We start from the raw sequence: 19276 nt of genomic DNA on the forward strand, positions 1-19276 counted from the left end.
TACATTCTTTCTGATATATCCAAATCCAAGTTTTTCTTCCTAAGTAGCTGCTCCAACTTAAACGTACACTTTTAAAGGGTGCCACAGTACATCGTTAACTGAAGCCAGATATGAAATAACGAATGAAATGCTATCTAATAATCATGTATGAATTAGAATGATAATAATTTAATATGAATTTGATACCTTAACTACAGATTAACTTCATGACTGAGTGCCAGTAGTTGCTGAATGATGTGAATATTAGAAGAAAAACTAGAACTTTGTGTTGGTTTGTCTCCCTCTGTAGGTGACAATTACGAGAACTCCTCAAAAATCCTCACAGCGTTTAAAGAAGTGCCTAAGTTCACGATTAGCTATTAATTAGCAATATCTTAAAAACATTAGAAAGTATAAAGACATATATAAATATAGTAAACAACTGTTCAGAGTTTATTTTTGTATAACGTCACAGTCGTGCGGCGGAAGTGTGCTTGTCGGACTCATTTGGATGACGTACGTGCTATGCCGTAGAAATTTGACAGCTTCAAAAATGAAAACGAGCTGATTATTAGGATAAAACAAAAGGCTTTCATGTTCAAGACTGGCTGTTTTTGTATGTCAGCATGATCTGAAAGTGGCCCTCACCCTGATACAGTGGCACATCGATATTTCGGCGGACTAAAGGCTGTGAAATACACCACATCATGTCGTTTCTGGTGGACTCAGTCATCATGTTCACCTCTCAGGTTCGTTGAGTTGGTTCGTTTTGAATAAACTGTAAAGACATTTCTTCCGCTGGACAAGAATATCCAGTTATTATTGCGTTATTTAAATGTTATCTAGATAGCTGTGTAGTTAGATGACTTCTAGCTAAATGTAACTGGGTTGGAAAAGTCTGATTTCACAACTCAGAACAACACACATTTTAAGATTCCCTCCAGACTTGTTTTAAGATGTAGTATATGCTCTACTTTGAATAATCATTTGTGTCTAAAATGGTCAGTTATCTGGCTAAAATCCTCATTCTCACAATTTATACTAATATTATTTCATTTCAAAAGTTAGTGTCGAACACGGGGTGTCTCCCACTTCCTGTAAAACCCATTCTCAGTGTTTGTGCACTGATGGTTTCAAGTTTCCACATCACACTTAAATTGAATATTGGACCAGACTTAGCCTCCAAACTAGTTGTGATGTCCAAAATCATGCTCTTACGTCCGCCCCTTAAAATGGGATTTTCAGTGAGCACAGAGAAACTTTACATTTACAGCAAATAAATGTGAAGTGTCAAACTCTGCACATAAATCATTCAGCACAACGAAGCTCAAACATCTAACTGAAGGAACAAGAAGAAATACATACATTTGAGTGTAGGAAGATCTTGCTGCATCTGCACACACATCTGATTCATATTTTAGCTGAAGACCTATGCAGGTTTATTGCAAAAGAGAGGACACAAACCTTAAAACTGTGATGTGGATGAGAACTAGGGGCCAAATGGGAAAATACAGGGGTGACTAGCATTGCTGTACATCTATTCTATATGTGTATGATGTATGTACACTTATTTGTATACATTCTTTAATTTCATCTTGTGCATTTTGGATTTACTGTATGCAGAACTGGCAAACATATTTTTAAGTATATTGATGCGTTTATAATTTCAGAGGTGCATCCTTGTTTCATAATGTGATGTTGGTATATGCACAGTCAAAGATTCTTACAAGACTAGTGATACGTTGTTTATATTATTGTGTTATTGTGTTATGAGTGCCAAAACACTGCCAAACAAAGTAAGTAAGTTAGGTTCAAAATCATGAAATCCGTATTAGGAAGTTCATATTATCATGTGTTTAAAAACCAAACAAACATATACCCCCCCAAAAAACCCTCAGAGTCTTGATTCAGACTTGTTTAAGAACTTAGCTTGATGAAATATATTTGTGATGAACATTTCTTAATTACAAATGTGACTGACAGTGTAATCTTTCCCTTCTTTCTATACTCCAAATAACTTCCATTTAATCCAACACAGGTGCTGTTCTTTGGATTTGGATGGTTATTCTTTATGCGGCAACTTTTCAAAGACTATGAGGTACAGTGTAACTGCAAGTCATTCACTTACAAATAACCACTAAGATGGGGTTGTTGACTACTCACACAGACATGGTGATAATTCCAATAAGAAAAACACAAAACTTTATTTCACTGGTCCATAATTCTCTAATAATTTCCCAAAAACTTCCTGGAAAGAATGATGTTATTTAGTACCATTTAGAGGGAAAATAAAGGGAATGTTCATTTGGTACTATTGCAATAAATTGATAGGATATCCTAGAGGAGTCTTTCAGTCAGTTCACATCAGTTCAGCAGAATGTGTGTAAATGTGAAAATGTATTACAGTCACATAAATGGAGAATAAAGACTTCAATAATGAACAAATGATTCATATTTACTTGATTAAAACTTGAGATTTCTCTTAAGGATATTAATATTTTCCTCTTAATTAGTACCAAATGACATAGTTAAGTGCATATATATTAGCTGAGCTGTAGGTTTACTGTCTATCAGTAACTGGATTTCCTCTGTAGTAAAGGTTTTTGTGTTTATTGACAGGTGCGTCAGTATGTCGTTCAGGTGGTTTTCTCTGTCACCTTTGCGTTTTCATGTACCATGTTCGAGCTCATCATCTTTGAGATTCTGGGTGCCTTAAGTAGCAGGTAAGTACATTTTTTGTGTGATGTAACTCTTTCATTGCTGCTTAGTGCTGATGAGGAATTTTAAGTTCCATGTCTTTATCACAGCTCCAGGTATTTCCACTGGAAGCTGAATTTGTACGTGATCCTGCTGGTTCTAATCTTTGTGGTGCCTTTCTACATTGGTTACTTTGTCGTCAGCAACATACGTCTGTGTAAGTACAGGAAATATCAAAACACTGTCACTAAAATAGCTGATGCTGATTTGACAGACGTTATTTCACACAGTATGTCACAAAGCTGTCTGCTATGTGTGCAGTGCAGAGACAGAGGCTCCTTTTTGCCTGTATGGTGTGGTTTACCTTCATGTATTTCTTCTGGAAGTTGGGGGATCCATTTCCCATCCTTAGTCCAAAACATGGTGAGTGTGCATCCTTCTCTTCACTTTGCTTTAGGCACCTTTATGCCAGTCTACAATGAATATTTGAAACATTGTGCATTTGATCATTTATGGGTGTCTTGTTTCTTATAATGCGAGAGTCCCATTTTTTCAATCTGTTGTTATCTTTTCTTCAGGCATCCTGTCCATTGAGCAGCTAATCAGTCGCGTTGGTGTGATTGGAGTCACTCTCATGGCTCTGCTGTCTGGCTTTGGTGCTGTCAACTGTCCCTACACATATATGTCTTATTTTCTTAGGTAAGCTCAGCTGTGGGCTTTCTCTGAAATAACATTCAGAAGCTGAACCACACAGCCTGCTAATGTATTATTAAATCTACAGTATACTCAGGTGTATCTCTGTTCACATGGAAGCACTCAACCACATGCTGCCATTGTCTTCATGCTTCCTACTTTATGTTCACAGAAATGTAACAGAAAGTGACATCCTTGCTTTGGAGAGACGGTTGCTCCAGACTATGGACATGATTGTCAGCAAGAAGAAGCGGTGAGTTAATTAAAAATAAATTAATTCATAAAACTAATGAATTCAAACAAATCACTGTGAAATGACAGTGTGCTTGCATTTCATTTGTAGAATTGCAATGACACGGAGGCAGATGTACCAACGTGGGGAAGATCAGAACAAACAGACAGGATTCTGGGGCATGATCAAAAGTGTTACCTCCACACAAGCAGGCAGTGAAAGTATCCTTTACACTAATACTTAAATAGATGGCAAGAAGTTGTTACAGGGTAACTACTGTATGTGCACATAACCTACAGTATTTGTAACAGATGTCAGCCTTGACTTCTTCCGTCTAGACCTCTCTCTGATCCAGCAGGAGGTCGATGCGTTAGAGGAGCTGAGTCGACAACTCTTCCTTGAGACTGTAGACCTACAATCCACTAAGGTAACATATGTGAATACACTTGCACACAAATGCACACACAGGTGTACCGTGTTTGACAAATCTAAGGAGGAAACACAGAATGGATTAAACTTTTTCAAATCTGGCTGCTTGAATCCATCACGAGATTCCTGCAAGTTAAGGTTGAAAAACTAGTTAATTATATAGACTGTGTAGGATTATCAGTTTGAGATGAGGAGTGAAAAGCAGGTTTTCAATACTGACCTTCTGATTAGTTAGCTGTAACTGCACGTGTGGCTATCATCTAAATTCAAACAGAATAACAGCATTCAGACTGGTATTTATCTTTGTTTTCAGCATTAATCCTCAGTCAATAGTGTCTATAGGCTTTATTAACAAACAAACAAACAAGCACCTGTCACCTTGGCACAGGGACAGGCACGGTTGCTGTTTGTTTGCAATGGGCAAAAAGGGGTGGGGGAATGCTGCTGATGGTATCCTGAGCCAGTGTAAAGATTAAGAGGTAGTTAAGAGCACACATTATGTGGGGGTCAACATGAGGGGAATATAACATTACATGAAGACCCATAGTTACTTTCTGTCTCACAAAGTTAACCAAGAACAGAGTGATGTCTAGCTGTGGCATTAATATTCTTCAGGTTATAAAATGTATGGCTAAAGTGCACAGAGCAACATTATCATATATATATATATATTTTATCACATGAATTTAAGTTTCCTGACAATTTCCTGAGAAAAGTATTTGGATTCTTAGAGTTTGCTGGACGTTCAGTCTTCTTTTTGTTGCTGGGTAGGAAGTGTCCAGTAGGTTAATCAGAGCCTGCTTTATGAAAATGGTTGCCCACAGGTGTTGATTAATGACTCAATCATACAGTAAAATGACATAAAAACAAAACAATGAGATAAGGTAGTGTTATAGAGTTCAGTGTTCAGTCTGTGTGAGTTTGTTATCAAGAATTACTCATTTCACATTACATTGCTATTTGATAAATGGTATGCCTTAACTCAAATATCTGTATAATAATACACATCCGTTATCAGAAAGTGCTCTTGATATGTAGTAGTGTTGCCCCCCTAACTTGATGGGAGTAGCTGGAAACCCGGCTGCCGCTGAAGCTATGGCGGTCGCTGTATATATTAACACAGAGGCAGACAACATTAGCTTCCTTTCCACTCGGCTGCAGGATTTATTATTTATAAATTATTTATTATTTCTTAACTATTCATTACACAAATGCGTACTCTTTAGGGGAATATTAACCGACCTGTATATATTAACACAGAGGCAGATAACATTAGCTTCCTTTCCACTGCCTCTATGGGGTTTTAGGTTCCTCCTAACCGCTATGCGCCCTCTGCTGACATCTTTTAGTATTACACAAACACTTTTACTAAATTATTATTTTTTAACAATCAACTGTAACATAGTCCCTTAATGAACTGACTTTTTTAACATCTTTGAAATTTCCTTTATATCACCTTTCAAATACATATGCTGCATTTTTTAACCCTTTACAGTAGCAGGTCTACTCTTGATTATCACATGGATTATGCAGGTTAGATAGTCTATTGCAGTCAACGCTGTTTATATCAGTATCTGATTTAATGGTTTAAATTAAAACCAGGAGGACTCCACCACTAGCCTGCAGGGCGTCTCTGACTGCAATTATAGATGCACCCATAGATTTTTATCTATACACACTCCGCCCATTTTGATTACCCTATTGCCTGTATATGGTAAATGATTATCTAATTCTTTCTTATCTAACCCTTCTTATCTTTATCACTTCTTTATCTTTAGGAGCGAATTGAGTACTCAAAAACATTCCAGGGGAAATACTTCAACTTCCTCGGCTATTTCTTTTCCATCTATTGTGTTTGGAAAATCTTCATGGTGAGAACATTTAGAGTCATTTTCTGGCATTATGTCTTTTACTCACACTCATAGATATTGCAGTGCTTTGGTCTTTAATTAGTTACATAATTAAATTTTGTTTTGTTTTTAATTGTGTAAGATTTAAAAGGACTTTGCTTAATTTTAAGTCCTGTTCTGTCTGTCATAGGCCACTATAAACATTGTGTTTGATCGGGTTGGAAAGACGGATCCAGTGACGAGGGGTATTGAAATTACAGTCAACTACTTGGGCATCCAGTTTGACGTAAGATCCGATTTTCTTTCTCTCTCTTATTATACACAGACACACACACATGCACACACAGACCTGCAGAAATAGAGTCACATGTCACTGGCCGCTAAATGTTTTAATTTAAATCAATAAATAATTAATATAAAGTTGTCACCCTCTTTCCCTACTCTAATTTCCTTACTTACTTACTTTGCTTTACATTTTCTATTTTGATATTTCTCCCTGTGTCAGGTAAAGTTTTGGTCCCAACACATCTCCTTCATCTTGGTGGGAATAATAATTGTTACGTCCATACGAGGCTTACTCATCACCCTCACAAAGGTAAAACTTTCTCATGAAACATGTTGAATACAGAGCAATGAATACAGAGCTTGAAGTAAATATTTTAGTTTTTTTGGATGGTAAATATTTTGCTTCTGTTTTTGTAGTTTTTCTACGCAATATCGAGCAGCAAGTCTTCCAATGTTATTGTGCTTGTCCTGGCTCAGATTATGGTGAGTGACTTTGCTTTATATTTGTCTTATTACACAGTTTGGCCTCCACATAGCAGTTTAGTCAGAGATTTCTCTGTCTGTGTTTCATGATTTTAGGGGATGTATTTTGTGTCATCGGTACTGCTGATGCGAATGAGCATGCCTCTGGAGTATCGCTCCATTGTGTCAGAGGTGCTTGGAGAGCTGCAGTTCAACTTCTACCATCGCTGGTTTGACGTCATCTTCCTTGTCAGTGCCCTATCCAGCATCCTCTTCCTCTATCTTGCACACAAGCAGTCACCAGAAAAACACATGGCCCTCTGATCCTCTACATCTTTTCCCACCTGGACATGACTTCTGACCCACAGTGGGACTTGTAATCTGAAATTTAGGGATATCCAGGTATAATTTTTTTTTAAATGAAGGATATAATTATCTGGACTGCCTTTTCCTGAATCAGGAATGGCTAATTGTTGAATGGATGGGAATCTATTGGAGCACATCAGGTAACAGCTTTGAAAGTGGACTATATTGAATTTAAGTGTTTACAGAAGAAAAGTTGATATTAGAAATGTAAATGTACTTTGCTAAATGCAAACACTTTGTTCTCTTTGCTCTAAAATGTTCAATCTTTTGGCCAAAATGTTATTTTCTTTTAGTCTGTCTGAACACACTGGAGCTGTTCTGTTCACAGCACATCCCTGCTTCACTCCCACTGAGGTGTAAATGGACTCTACGGTATAAAGAAATGATACATTTTCATTAAATTTGGAACATAAACAAATATCTATACAGAAAAAACAGAATTCTGATGGTATGTGTTCATTTATTTCTGTTCATGAAATGTGTCATTCATTTACATTTATTTCACAAATTACAAACAACAAACAATGTAAATATATGAGTGTTTTTGAATGGTACGTCTAAAATTACAAAAAACAAAGAATTCAATTTAAATAAAATAAAGGCAGCAGTGTTAACATAGAGACAGAAACCCCATAAAGGGTCACCGTATTTACCAGCAACATTATTAGTGTTGGCCTTAGTTCTGGGGCATGTAGTTGTAATCTTAGTGACATTGGTAATCTCAGTATAGGAAATATAATATTCTGGTTATTGCACAGGCTCATAAGCAATCTACAAAGAAAGACAAAAGTATTCAGATAAGTATTTTAGTTCTCAGTGCTTATACAGTGGATGAAACTATTCTTCTGATTGAAAGGTACAAGACATTTGAAAGGTGAATTATCATTATTCTTGTTCTGTACTCTTCCTTGTCTCTTCTGTGCTCTTAATTGGATGTGTGAAAGCCCATAAAGTTGATTCTTCGAAAAAGTATGATGGATCAACATTAGATTGAAACGGCCAGTTCAGAAAACGCGTTCTCAAGGTGTCTTCTCAAAATCTCTCATCTTCACTGTCACTTGATGAAGATGATGACACAGATGGGGTCTGCGAGGAAAGAAAATAAAATCACAATTATTTTAGCAACAGAACATCAAGAGGAACTGACATCATAATATACATCTTGAGTATTGTACTTAATGAGGATGTATTACTAATTAAATATTAATGGTTCTTTGATGCTCTACTTTGGCACAGTAATGTTTTGAACCTAATGCTAATGTCAGCATGCAAACAATGACAATGCTAGTGTGCTGATGTTCAGCAGAGACCATATTAGTTGAGTGTGTTACCATGCTAACATTTGCTTATTAGTATAAATGAGAATGGCAAAACATGAAAAGTTAAGCCACCAAAGTTATTACACTTCATCATGAGGGTGTTGTGAATGTTGCTACCAACCCTGTGGCCTGAAAAGCAATTTCATTTGTAAAACAGTTGGGATGAGCGCAAACTTGTGGGTGGCATCAGTTGCACACTACTGTGCATGTGCACAGTACGTGTTGTGGTCTGCACAACACGTAAGAAAACTCAGAAGCAATGTGCTAGTGAGCAGTTTTCATTTGAGTGACTAGGCACCATCATAGGATCCAGTTCCTAAATTACATCCATGACAAAATTTAATAGCAGTAGTTACTGAGATATTTCAGTCTTGACAAAGGTTTGACAGACCAACATTGCCATCTCTACAGCCGGACAAACAGCTGTGCTCACCCTCTCTCTTGCTCGTTCAGTAGGAGTTTCTGGTCTTTCAATCTCATCATATGTCACCTCCTCGCAGGACTCTGGAGTTTCTGCAGAGTGGACTTCAACATAGGATGCTTCTCCGAGGAGCTGGCGTGTGATGGGCACTCCTTTAGCTTTAAGTTGGTCGTAGACGCTCTTTTTAGCCACCAGCATCTCTAGAGAGCTGCCACTGCTGCGGATTATACCCACCACCTCGTCATGGCTGCTCTGCTCCACATTCACTCTGTTCACTTCCACCACAATGTCATCGTCCTCCAGACCTGCTCTTTCAGCCACTCCACCCCTCACCACCTGAAACAAAGTACATCCAAGATCTTTAACAAGTTGATTGAAAATGATAATGGTTATGAAATGGACATTTTTGTGTCTCACCTCTTTAATGTACTGACCACACACACCCTGGATGCCATTTAGGTGAAAGCCATAGCCAGCTGAGGACTTTTCCATCTTACACAGTTTAGGCTTGAGCTCTTCTTCTGTCTCCTGAACAGGTGTGGATGGTAATTTGACAGCCTCTGTGTAACTAGGTGGAGAGAGTGAGTCGTTCCTTTCCTCCCAGAAAAGCATAGGAGACACTCTCCCCTGTGTGGGACAAAACATAACATTATAGATGGTTTTCGATCTAAACTGAAACCACCAAAGTTTGACTGTGGCACCCAGCCTCACCTGCTTATACATTTGGTCCGTGTCCTTATCCACCACTAGGAGGCAGCACTTGTTGCCACTCTGCCTGATTCTGTCTACCACCTGGTCATGGCTGCAGCCATCCACCTCCTTGCCATCCACAGCCACCAGCCTGTCCATGTCCTTCAGACCTGCCCTTTCTGCTGGACTGCCTCTGTCTATGTCCCTGATGAGATGTCCTGCATGGTGTCAATGAATACACTGTCAAAACACAGCCTCCTTGCTGTAGTTTAATATTAGTGAACATAGCAGTTAATTGATTATAGCCTTGCCTGTTTGGTTTGGCTCCTCTCTCAGCAGAAAACCATACCCATCAGATCCTTTGGTCATGTCAATGATGCGTGGCTTGTGAGGGAGGTACTTGACTGTAGCTGATGACGCTGTTACTTTGATGCGCTTGTTCTGGTAGTACCTGTATCCTTCTTCGTCAATCAATAGGAACATGACGTCACTGCCTGACAGCTTGATCTTTTCCACCACTTGTTCGTGCGTGGAGTCCTCCACGTCCTCCCCGTTGATTTCAAGCAGACGATCATTTGCTTTGACCCCTGCCCTGTCTGCCACATTTCCTGACATCACCTCTGTCATGAACAAACCCTGCTGACCTAAAGGAAATGTTACAGAATATACAGCATAAACCAATGTTTTTTAGAAGAGATTACAGAGGCAGTTGTCATCATCTGGCTGCTTAATATCATAAAATAATAGTTATTTATAGATCAGTTACAAGCCATTAATAACAACAACTTTTCATTTGGCAGGGTGTGAAAAATCCCTTCGGCTCATGTTTATCCTCCTCCAGAATGACAATGGATGGTCAATGAACCATTTGACCTCTGACCTGTAGTAATGCTGCAGAACAACTGAACCAAAATACATGGATTGTTGTTGGGTTTCTTACTTTCTAAATAACAATGTCTGTAGTTATAAATGTTAATGTCATCAATAATTGGTTTTGCCAATGATCCATCAAATCTACTGCTGCAAATGTCAATAAATCTATAATAAGCAGCAGTAGTAACACTTTTACAGGTTCTTTAATTATATACACATTTCCTGGAGTTTTGGGGAGTAATTTGCATATATTTGCATATATATCTTTTTAAGAGGTGCAAATTGGTACAAATTATAAGGGGAAAAAAGAAAAAATTGGTTTGGTTTGGTTTAATTTAGTTGCTACTCCTTGTATTTGGCCTCATTTTTAGTTGTTATAAATATCTTAGACTTAGTGAATGAGACTTTTAACAATTCTTTAATTGAAGGAAAACACTTTTTTAACATATTCAGTTTTTAAATCATTTGCTAAAAGTAGCTGCTTTATAATAGTCAATTGTTGGGCATTATGATAGGGTTATGTCAATTGCTAGGAAATGTTCTCATTATTGAGTTTTTAAGAAAACAACCTAGTATGTAGTTTGACACACAAATCCACATATTTAAACAAAGTGTTTTCTGTCAGTTAAACAACTTTAAAATAAAGTGTCACTGCAGTGTGTTTTACAAGCTCAGAGGTTTTCCTGATGAATGAATGCACTACTGCTACTATTACTGGTTCATAAATGATCAAAAACACCAATAGTTAAAGGGTGTCTTTATCAAAGTGATACCAAAAGAATTTAGTCCTTTAAGGACAGTAAATCTAGGATTACAATTGCCAGTAACAAATCCAACAAAACTCTTATAATCTAAAAGTGTATATAAGTTGGATACGTATTTGTACATTGTAATGTATGTTTTTTCAGGTTTACTTTTTTTTACATTTTCCAAAACTGTGATACGTCAACTCACCATTGACCGAGCGAAGAGAAAACCCGTAGCCTGAGCTGGATTTGACCAAGTAGCAGAGTTTAGGTTTTGGTGCATGTTTTGCCACACCGTTGACAACAGGAGCATTGTTAGGATCAGACAGGTTTACGCCCTGAGCTTTTGCTTGCTTGTAGGAAGCTTCATCCAAGGTGTGGAAGGTGACAGTTGCCCCGCCATTTCTCACCAGGTCCACCACCTATCCCAGGGGAATGCATTCAGGGAGCGGAAAAGAGTTAAAAAGGCCAGGTCACAGGATAAAACTATCAGTGTAAGAGATTTTATTGCACTGCAGCAATTCCACATCATGCTTACCTCTGAATGGGACAGACTATCAACAAATGCTCCATTAACTCGTAGGATCCGGTCTCCATCTTTCATGCCAGCTAGTTCAGCTGGACCTCCCATTTCCAGGCTGCGGATCAGATGACCATCCTCGCCATGCTCCACCCTCAAGTAGAAGCCAAATGTCTGACCTGGCCTCTTGGTTAGAGAAATCACCTTTGGCTTGTACCCGGCCATGTCCTGTTATGAAGGAAATGTGGTAAGTCCTTTGGCATTTTTGACTTTTGGGACCACAGTTTGCAGTTTGTAGTTTTTACACCTACTTTTAAATATTGCAAAGTTCATTCATATCAACTCAGACAAAGTACACAGAAAAACCTACAATCCCAGAAATCTTGGTGTGATAAGACTGTGACAGGCAAAGATAGAGAAGTGAAAGAAATAAGTGCTATGATTTTTCAACGTGTTCATGTTAGGCTCCTGTAAAACAGAGCCTGCAGTTACTGAATTTATTTCTAACCTTCAAAGTTCTCTGCCCCCCACCCCTAGCCCCCACGCATGAACACCTTTTTCTCAGTCATAACTGTCACCCTTCAGCATAAAATGTATTCCTTTAATACTAAATAGCCATAGAAGTGCTGATAGCTTCAGATAGAGAGTTAATCTTCCATGTCAGCTCTCTAGTGAAAGTTAATGGTTAATAGTGAGTCACAGCTGAACATGATTTTAAAAGTCAGCTTGGACTTTGAATGTACAGTAAGGAATGTCTCTGTAATCCTCTTTAAGACTTTTTCCATATGGATAGGTCATAAAGGAGGTGTATGTAAGGACAGGTGTGTGTGTGTGCTCTGATGTATGTGTATGACAAGGAAACAGCAATGGCACAACATATTGTAACTCACTTTGACCTTGAAAAAATAAGAAAAAACCTGTTTGTAATGTTATATTTAAGAAGTCCATCAGGACAAATATTTCACTACTGCAACAATACTAATCTCAGGGCATGTTTCATATAGAGAAGGTCTACACATACTCTTTAGTTTGCATGGACCCAACATTCCCCCATGAAAAAGCACTTGATAGCTGCAAGGACAAATTCCCCTTCAATGGGAAGAAACCTTGAGCAGAACCAGGCTCTAGGTGGGCGGCCATCTGTCTTGACCAGTTGGGTTGAGAAAGAAAGAGGTAGGGGAAAAGAAAGATGCAGAACCTCACCAACAAACTTAACCCAGTAATGCAACAGGGTTACCTCAAATTTATTCCCATAGTTAAGTGAAAATTATCTAGCAAACATCTGAATAAGATCCCAAAACTTGAAGGAATTAGTGTTTTGAGGTGAATGTCCAGTCGTTACTTTTTCATCGATGCTATTATCCAACAGCTTTGTGTTCTCGTGTGATGTGTGTATAATAGCGCTCTACTGTATTTTTTACAAGAGCATGGTTTAATGCCGTTTTTATCAAATCCTTGGCAACTCAAGCAAGGGAATCCTGTATCAATACAATGGATTTGACATACTATGTGGTAATTTTTCAAAAATGGAAAAGATTAGAAAAAGGTTGACCCCAACCACTGCTGTATGTGATGCCTCACATTTCTGTTATTTGAAGAGGCTCTATATGTTATATAATCATGTCATTTGAAATCATTGAAATCAAACTCACCAGATCGTCTCAGCCTAATGTCCTGGTCCAAAGGAAGCGCTCACCTGTCACTGCTTAGCTGATATATCCTGCATCTTCAACCTGTCTGTCTCCTCCTCACTCCTTCCCCCATCCCCCTCTCCCTCCCTCTGAGAGGACTTTGACAGGCCAAAGGTGAGCCTAAAGGCTGAGTTATTTAACTGTGGCTCGTGTCAGGAATGCCTCAAGAGATCATTTAAAAGGGAGAAGATGCAACTGTGAAGCAGTCATCTGCTGGGTGGTCAAAAGTACATGACGCAGGTGGCAATCAGCACTGTCAAGAATCATTACAGTCAGAACTACGTCAAGGGAAATACATATTGTGTAATACTCATTTGTATAAATCTTATTAGTAACATTTTAATTTAAACTATGCTTTACACTCACTTGAAATAGGAAAAAATACCTTTTAGGTGTTAATGGTATACAAAACAAAAACAAAAAATGTCCTGACTGTTACCGTGTTTTTGGAATGTACACACCTTGGGAATATTTGGCACCTGTTTTAAAATAACTTACTATTTTATTAGGTGTACATGGCTTAAATTTATGCAGTCTAACACAACACCCCTGCAGTGGATCGTTCCTTCATGAAGATTATAATGTTCAGCTTTTCTTAAAACTATTTATTTTAAAACTTCTCACTTAGATGCTGTAATACTGTTGTATTGTATATCATATATTGTATGTTTCAGGGCACCTCATTAAATCTTTAATACAGTATTTTAGCAAGGTATAAACAATTAAAACACACATAGCAACCATAACACAACAACAAATGGGATATAAACAAAAATTAAAAAACAAACAAACTGTGATTTACTCTGCATGGAAGTCTACTCAAAAAACCCTGCTACTTAGGTCAATTAAATGGATTCATTATACTTTTTAAAACATCATATATAGAGTTAACAGATTTCAGGGTTTCTGTTTGTGTGGTTTAGTCTGCCAGGTTTATGGCTGCTGTGGCCTGTAACTGGGAGAGTCTCTTGGTCATAAAAGGTTAATTATGATACTGCTGTCCTCGGGATGGGACAAAGGTGACAAAAACTCAAGCAAAGCCAAGCACAACAAATCTGCAAACAGTAAAGGTTGATTCATTACTGTGGTCAGACATGCTGAGGTCTACAGCAAGAGATGTTTGTATAGTAGCTGTGTTTAATAATTTTGCTCTGAATTCAATTAAAATTATTTTTTATATGATCTTTAGTTTCTGATTGTCTCCAAGGAGACTGTAATTATCAATTAGAGGAAAGCCATTAATTGACACAGTAATATTTTGGCACACTCAGCCATCAGCAGCTATTTCATAACAATGATTTTGCCATCAAGTGGACAGGGTCAGAAGAAAGAAGTCACATTATAACCCCACAAGGTGTCAGTCTGCTGGAGCACTTTGCCAAATGTAATGCTGCCATCTACTGTTGTTTTGAAGATGACCTCTGGACAGTCTCACGCGTGCATCCAAGATATGTTATGTTGGTCAGGTGATCTTTATTTACTCTGGATACACTGATACAACATTTCATTATGAGTTCATTGTCTCTGAAATGTTGACATGTTGATGAAACTTCTTTTTTAAAAACCTGACAGTACCTTTAGTGACTGTACACAAGACAGTAACACAGAATATTTACTCCGATACTTGCACAGGTTTTAAGTACTTTTGTGTTATTTTTTATATTTCCATGTTCTTTATATTTCTACTTTAAAACATTTCAGGAAGTAATTGCATTCATCTAATGTGTGCAGTCATTATCTATTTCACAGATTAACATTCAGTTTAAAAACATTTGATGACCTTACAAATATGAGCCAACACTATATTGATTTACCTGATAAAGTTTTCAGATTAGCAACACTTGGATCAACTGAATGGATCAATGAATGTTTGCGATGATGTGTGACTGAATCTATAGTTATGACAGAATGAATGTTTTGGTAGGTTGACATGGTGATGTGGTGAGGGTGATGTGAGGTGATATGATGCGAATGCTTGTGTGAATGCTATGATGGAAGATGGGGGAGTGATATGGATGTATACTTATGGCAGTATATGTGTATGATCATCCAGTGTCAGTCTTTGTCTATTCCACCACTGTCTTTTAACCTGATGTACGTTTGTATTGCATGTTGTTTTTCTTGTATGTCATTCATGTGCTGCAACTTCTTCCCTATCTCCGAGACAAATTTCTCACTGGTGGAGACCAATAAAGTAACCTAACCTGTGAGAGCTTCCTTCTTCATAAAACACGTTCACAGGCTTTCAGTCAGTGTTTTGAAACCTGCATTAGGTTCATCACTGTTTCGCCCTCCTCCTTTTGGCAAACTGTTGCCTTTAATAGAGCTTTACTGCAACCAGCAGTAATATATATTGACATGATCATGCATAACTGTTCATTTAAAGGTTTACAGTGTGTATCACGTCACTCTACACTACGCTCATGGTGTACAGCACATAGAATCGGTGATACAAACAATACAGTAACTCTCTGATTGAACAGCAGTCAGTCTGTTTTCAGATAGCACTTAAGGGAAGGACATGGGGGTGCAGGACTGTGCTACAAATCGGAAATAACAGCAGCAAATGGAAACATTTGTGCAAGTTTGAGGGCGTCAGTCTCACTGCCTGTACACACACTCTGGTACACTCTGCCCAGCTCCAACCCCTCACACATGTCAACACATACATACACACTTTCAACCCTGCAGCCACTCACTCATTACCGGTCTGGAGCCATGTTTGAACAATCGATCCCAGGGATCCAGGAGCCACAAGCAGAGAGGAGATGAAGTGAGTGGAAGGAGACAGAAATCCTTTTCAGCTTGGCTTAGCAATGATGCGTTCACTATCCATTACCCTCTGTCATCACCTTGTGTTTGCAGAAAAAAAATAAAAATAGCTGAATGTATTTCCGTGATGCTGACTGCTTTGATTGATGACACCTTTAGTTGTTTATTTGATCTGAAACATAATCTTAGTGGTATTTATGGTAACAACGGAAAAGTATGCATATACTGTAGCAGCAGAAGACACAGTACTGTAAAGTGCCACACCAGCAGTGTTTATCTCCAACATGCCTTCATCAGCAGTGGAACATCAGTAATCAACATGCCATGCCAGTTTATGATTACCACTCTCAACAGGTAGCACTACTCTCTCTCTTCATCTTGATTGGCATCCTCACATGGCTTGTTTATCTGTGTTAAGTGGCTTTGCACATGAGCTGCCTGAGCCAGCTAATTAGACCAGGAGAACGATTAGAGGTAGGCCGCAAGGAATAATGGCCCTTGTTTTTTTGTGGGAGTCATTTAAGTGTTCGGTCCCAGCTCTCCACAGCAATAACATGCCTCAGAAAACAGCGACATTTCGGCCTCCCAAACGTACAGGTGACAGAAGAGATGGTGTCTCCTTTCCTTGTACTAAACAAGCATGGAACCTGTCCAGAGCAGGCCCACTGGACGAACATATTCCATAACACACCTCTAGCTCAGTACAAGAAAATGAATGGTGCCACTGCCCAACCTGACTAAAACATATTATATATAATATAAATGATGGGGATGACTTTGTCAAAGGATTTTTTCCAATTAGGGTTAATAATAAGACCGGTAGATTAGATTAGTTTTCTGTCATTATGAAGCATATTAAACATTACTAAGAACATTTCTATACACGATAATAAAAATGTGGAGTCAGAATGATCTCTGGATACATGTCTGAAGATGTCTCCATTGAAATAATCAAATTGTAATCAGAACATGAAGCACATCTAGGTATTTTTACTCCTCTTCCTCACAATGTTTGCATGCATTGTTTGCTCATCCACCAAAACAATGACGCGCATTGACATCCATCTGTGCTGTTGTGTCTTTGGACAACACACGAGCACAGTGAGGTCAGGGCAATTTCTTGCATTTATTAATTATGATGAAATTAGACACATTTTAGTGAGTCATTGAAACTGTAATTAGGCAGTTTTAATTGTAGTCAGAGTTTGGAAGAACTGGAACTACTGGGGGAAAAAAGTGCATAAAGCTGTTATAATTAATCAAAATGGAACAATTACTCAAATCAAAAAGAAAAAAGAATAAAACTAAAGCCAACTAAACTCCTCTCTCCTTAAAGCTTTCCTTTACAGTAGCACCACTAAGTTGTTTAATCTAAAAAAATCAAGTCCTGAGTGCTTTCCAAAAATGACAATATGAGCATTTTCTGAAATTGTTTGTCAGTGCCTTTCACAATACATATGACTGTTGAAAAATATATCTTTATATCTATACATACAGTAGGCCTATATTGTCTTATTATCTGCCACCTGTAGGTTTATTTAACTTTAGGCAACTAAAATGACTTGTTAGGGAATGGTTGTGGTCATGGTGAAAAGGAAACAACCTTAGCTGTTGCTAGCAAATGGATGGGAGCAGTATTTTCTCATATAAGGCACTTGTACTTCCACTGTTGCAGCATGCTGGTGTTCTATACCTCACTCAGAAAGTCCAACATCATCCATAAATGTTGCTGAGTGGGCAAAAAGCCTAAGTGACCACAGATAGTAATTTTACAACCACATGCAGCCAGAGGGAGGGAGTTACAGGAAGACACAGAACATGTATGTGGAAGATCCTTTACAGACATTTGAATATCACAGGCTTTAATTAGATTCTTTATCGGGAGGGTTGGTAGCCTACAGCTGGTAATTATGAGGATGATTATGAGCAAGATATGATGAGGATTTGTTTCAAGTAACCTTCACCGACTGTAGATTTACATATTCCCATCAAGTTCAGGCCCTATAATTACACAGGAATGAGACATGAATATAACATGTCTAATTTAATACGGATGCTTCAACCACCTGATAGGGACATGGAATGCGCTCACAAACCACATGAGGGCGACAGGGTGCACTATATTCTCTCTCCCTGTATTCAAACAGATTTCTCCCTGGTCTTGTTCAGTTAAGTTTCCAAAATGAATCTTTATTTTTACCTACTATGGTTGTGATAAGTTTATTTCTTAAAAAATAAAAGTTTATCACAATAGATGATAGTTAGGAATCAGATGACATGGCAGATTGTTGTGATGCTGTCACCCAAAACATCAAGGAAAATAATCTGATATTACTGTACCACTGTTACTGGCTGCCTCCAGCTCACTGGAATACTTTTGAGCTACAATCCACCTTTCTCAAGACTAATAACTTCTGCTTCTGAATTATTATAATCATTATGGTTTTTCACTTATTAGGTCCCAAATTACCACCACTGAGACTATTTCACTTTATCTTATTTTGATGATGATGATGACGGTGGTGGTGGTTATTATTATCATCATAGAGTTTGGTTTATTTCCATGTTTTTATGTGCATGTTATGGCTTTTTTGCGGGTGATTTATTTTGTTGTAAGGCACTTAGAGCTCAGTTTTTTTGTATACAACGTGCTATTCAAACAAAGTTATCATTATTGTTATCAATTAATTTATGTTTCCCTTAATTTTTCCACTTCATTTTCCTGAAAAATACCGAAATACTTCTAAAGGATGCAAGGTGAAAACAAAAAAGCATATCCAATCAATCCAACTTTATTTGTTTAGCACTTTAACACAACCAAAGTTGTAAAAGGACAAAAAAGGACATAAAAGGACAAACATTAAACGGCAATAAAACAAAACAAAAAACCCACAAAATCTTGTTGTTAAAAGGTTCAAGTAGGTTATCTGTGTGTTTCATACAGGGAGACTGTTCTGAATGATGAATGATGACATGAGGTATAACTTCTGTGCTATGAACGAACCTAAAAAAAAACCAAAAACAGACCAATAGCACACAGTAGTGTCGTTGTCCACCTCTCTCTCTCTCTCTCTCTCTCTCTCTCTCTCTCTCTCTCTATCACCCTATATGACTTTCGCCCTCTCCACTCTACGCTCACTCACTCTCTCCGTGCGGTTCACTTGGCAAAGGCGCAGCAGTGCGCTGCGCCCCTCCTCTCAAAGACGCGCACCAACCCTTCATTAACGCGTTTGATGCCACAGAAAGACACA

General features: G+C 38.1%; 2 protein-coding genes across 2 annotated transcripts; one reads left to right on the forward strand and one right to left on the reverse strand.

Moving 5' to 3' along the window:
• Nucleotides 1-504: 504 nt before the first annotated feature.
• On the forward strand, nt 505-7444 carry si:ch73-390b10.2 (Golgi pH regulator). The gene is made up of 14 exons (XM_053329041.1): nt 505-728; nt 2018-2077; nt 2599-2702; nt 2787-2893; nt 2998-3099; nt 3255-3375; nt 3542-3622; nt 3713-3822; nt 3940-4028; nt 5809-5901; nt 6071-6166; nt 6386-6475; nt 6583-6648; nt 6745-7444. Exons 1-14 carry the CDS (start codon nt 687-689, stop codon nt 6949-6951), a joined length of 1368 nt encoding a protein of 455 aa, XP_053185016.1. The 5' UTR covers nt 505-686; the 3' UTR covers nt 6952-7444.
• A 581-nt stretch (nt 7445-8025) lies between these two features.
• On the reverse strand, nt 8026-11787 carry pdzk1 (PDZ domain containing 1). Its single transcript, XM_053328262.1, has 7 exons — nt 11581-11787; nt 11251-11464; nt 9735-10067; nt 9445-9641; nt 9151-9360; nt 8746-9069; nt 8026-8079 (listed from the first exon to the last, which is right to left on the reverse strand). The coding sequence occupies exons 1-7, from the start codon at nt 11785-11787 to the stop codon at nt 8026-8028; spliced, it is 1539 nt and encodes a 512-aa protein (XP_053184237.1).
• Nucleotides 11788-19276: the final 7489 nt, after the last annotated feature.

Source organism: Scomber japonicus, chromosome 11 (assembly GCF_027409825.1).
Source record: "Scomber japonicus isolate fScoJap1 chromosome 11, fScoJap1.pri, whole genome shotgun sequence".
In the NCBI taxonomy this organism is placed as follows: Eukaryota; Metazoa; Chordata; class Actinopteri; order Scombriformes; family Scombridae; genus Scomber; species Scomber japonicus.

Excerpts from the sequence above, each read along its gene's own strand:
- si:ch73-390b10.2 (XM_053329041.1), top strand. The coding sequence starts at position 687 with ATGTCGTTTCTGGTGGACTCAGTCATCATGTTCACCTCTCAG. Across the intron at positions 2,078-2,598 it reads AACTTTTCAAAGACTATGAG|GTGCGTCAGTATGTCGTTCA; the intron begins GTACAGTGTAAC and ends GTTTATTGACAG. Across the intron at positions 3,823-3,939 it reads CACACAAGCAGGCAGTGAAA|ACCTCTCTCTGATCCAGCAG; the intron begins GTATCCTTTACA and ends TCTTCCGTCTAG.
- pdzk1 (XM_053328262.1), bottom strand. The coding sequence starts at position 11,787 with ATGGCCGGGTACAAGCCAAAGGTGATTTCTCTAACCAAGAGGCCAGGT. Across the intron at positions 11,465-11,580 it reads ATAGTCTGTCCCATTCAGAG|GTGGTGGACCTGGTGAGAAA; the intron begins GTAAGCATGATG and ends CCCCTGGGATAG. Across the intron at positions 9,642-9,734 it reads AGAGGAGCCAAACCAAACAG|GACATCTCATCAGGGACATA; the intron begins GCAAGGCTATAA and ends GACACCATGCAG.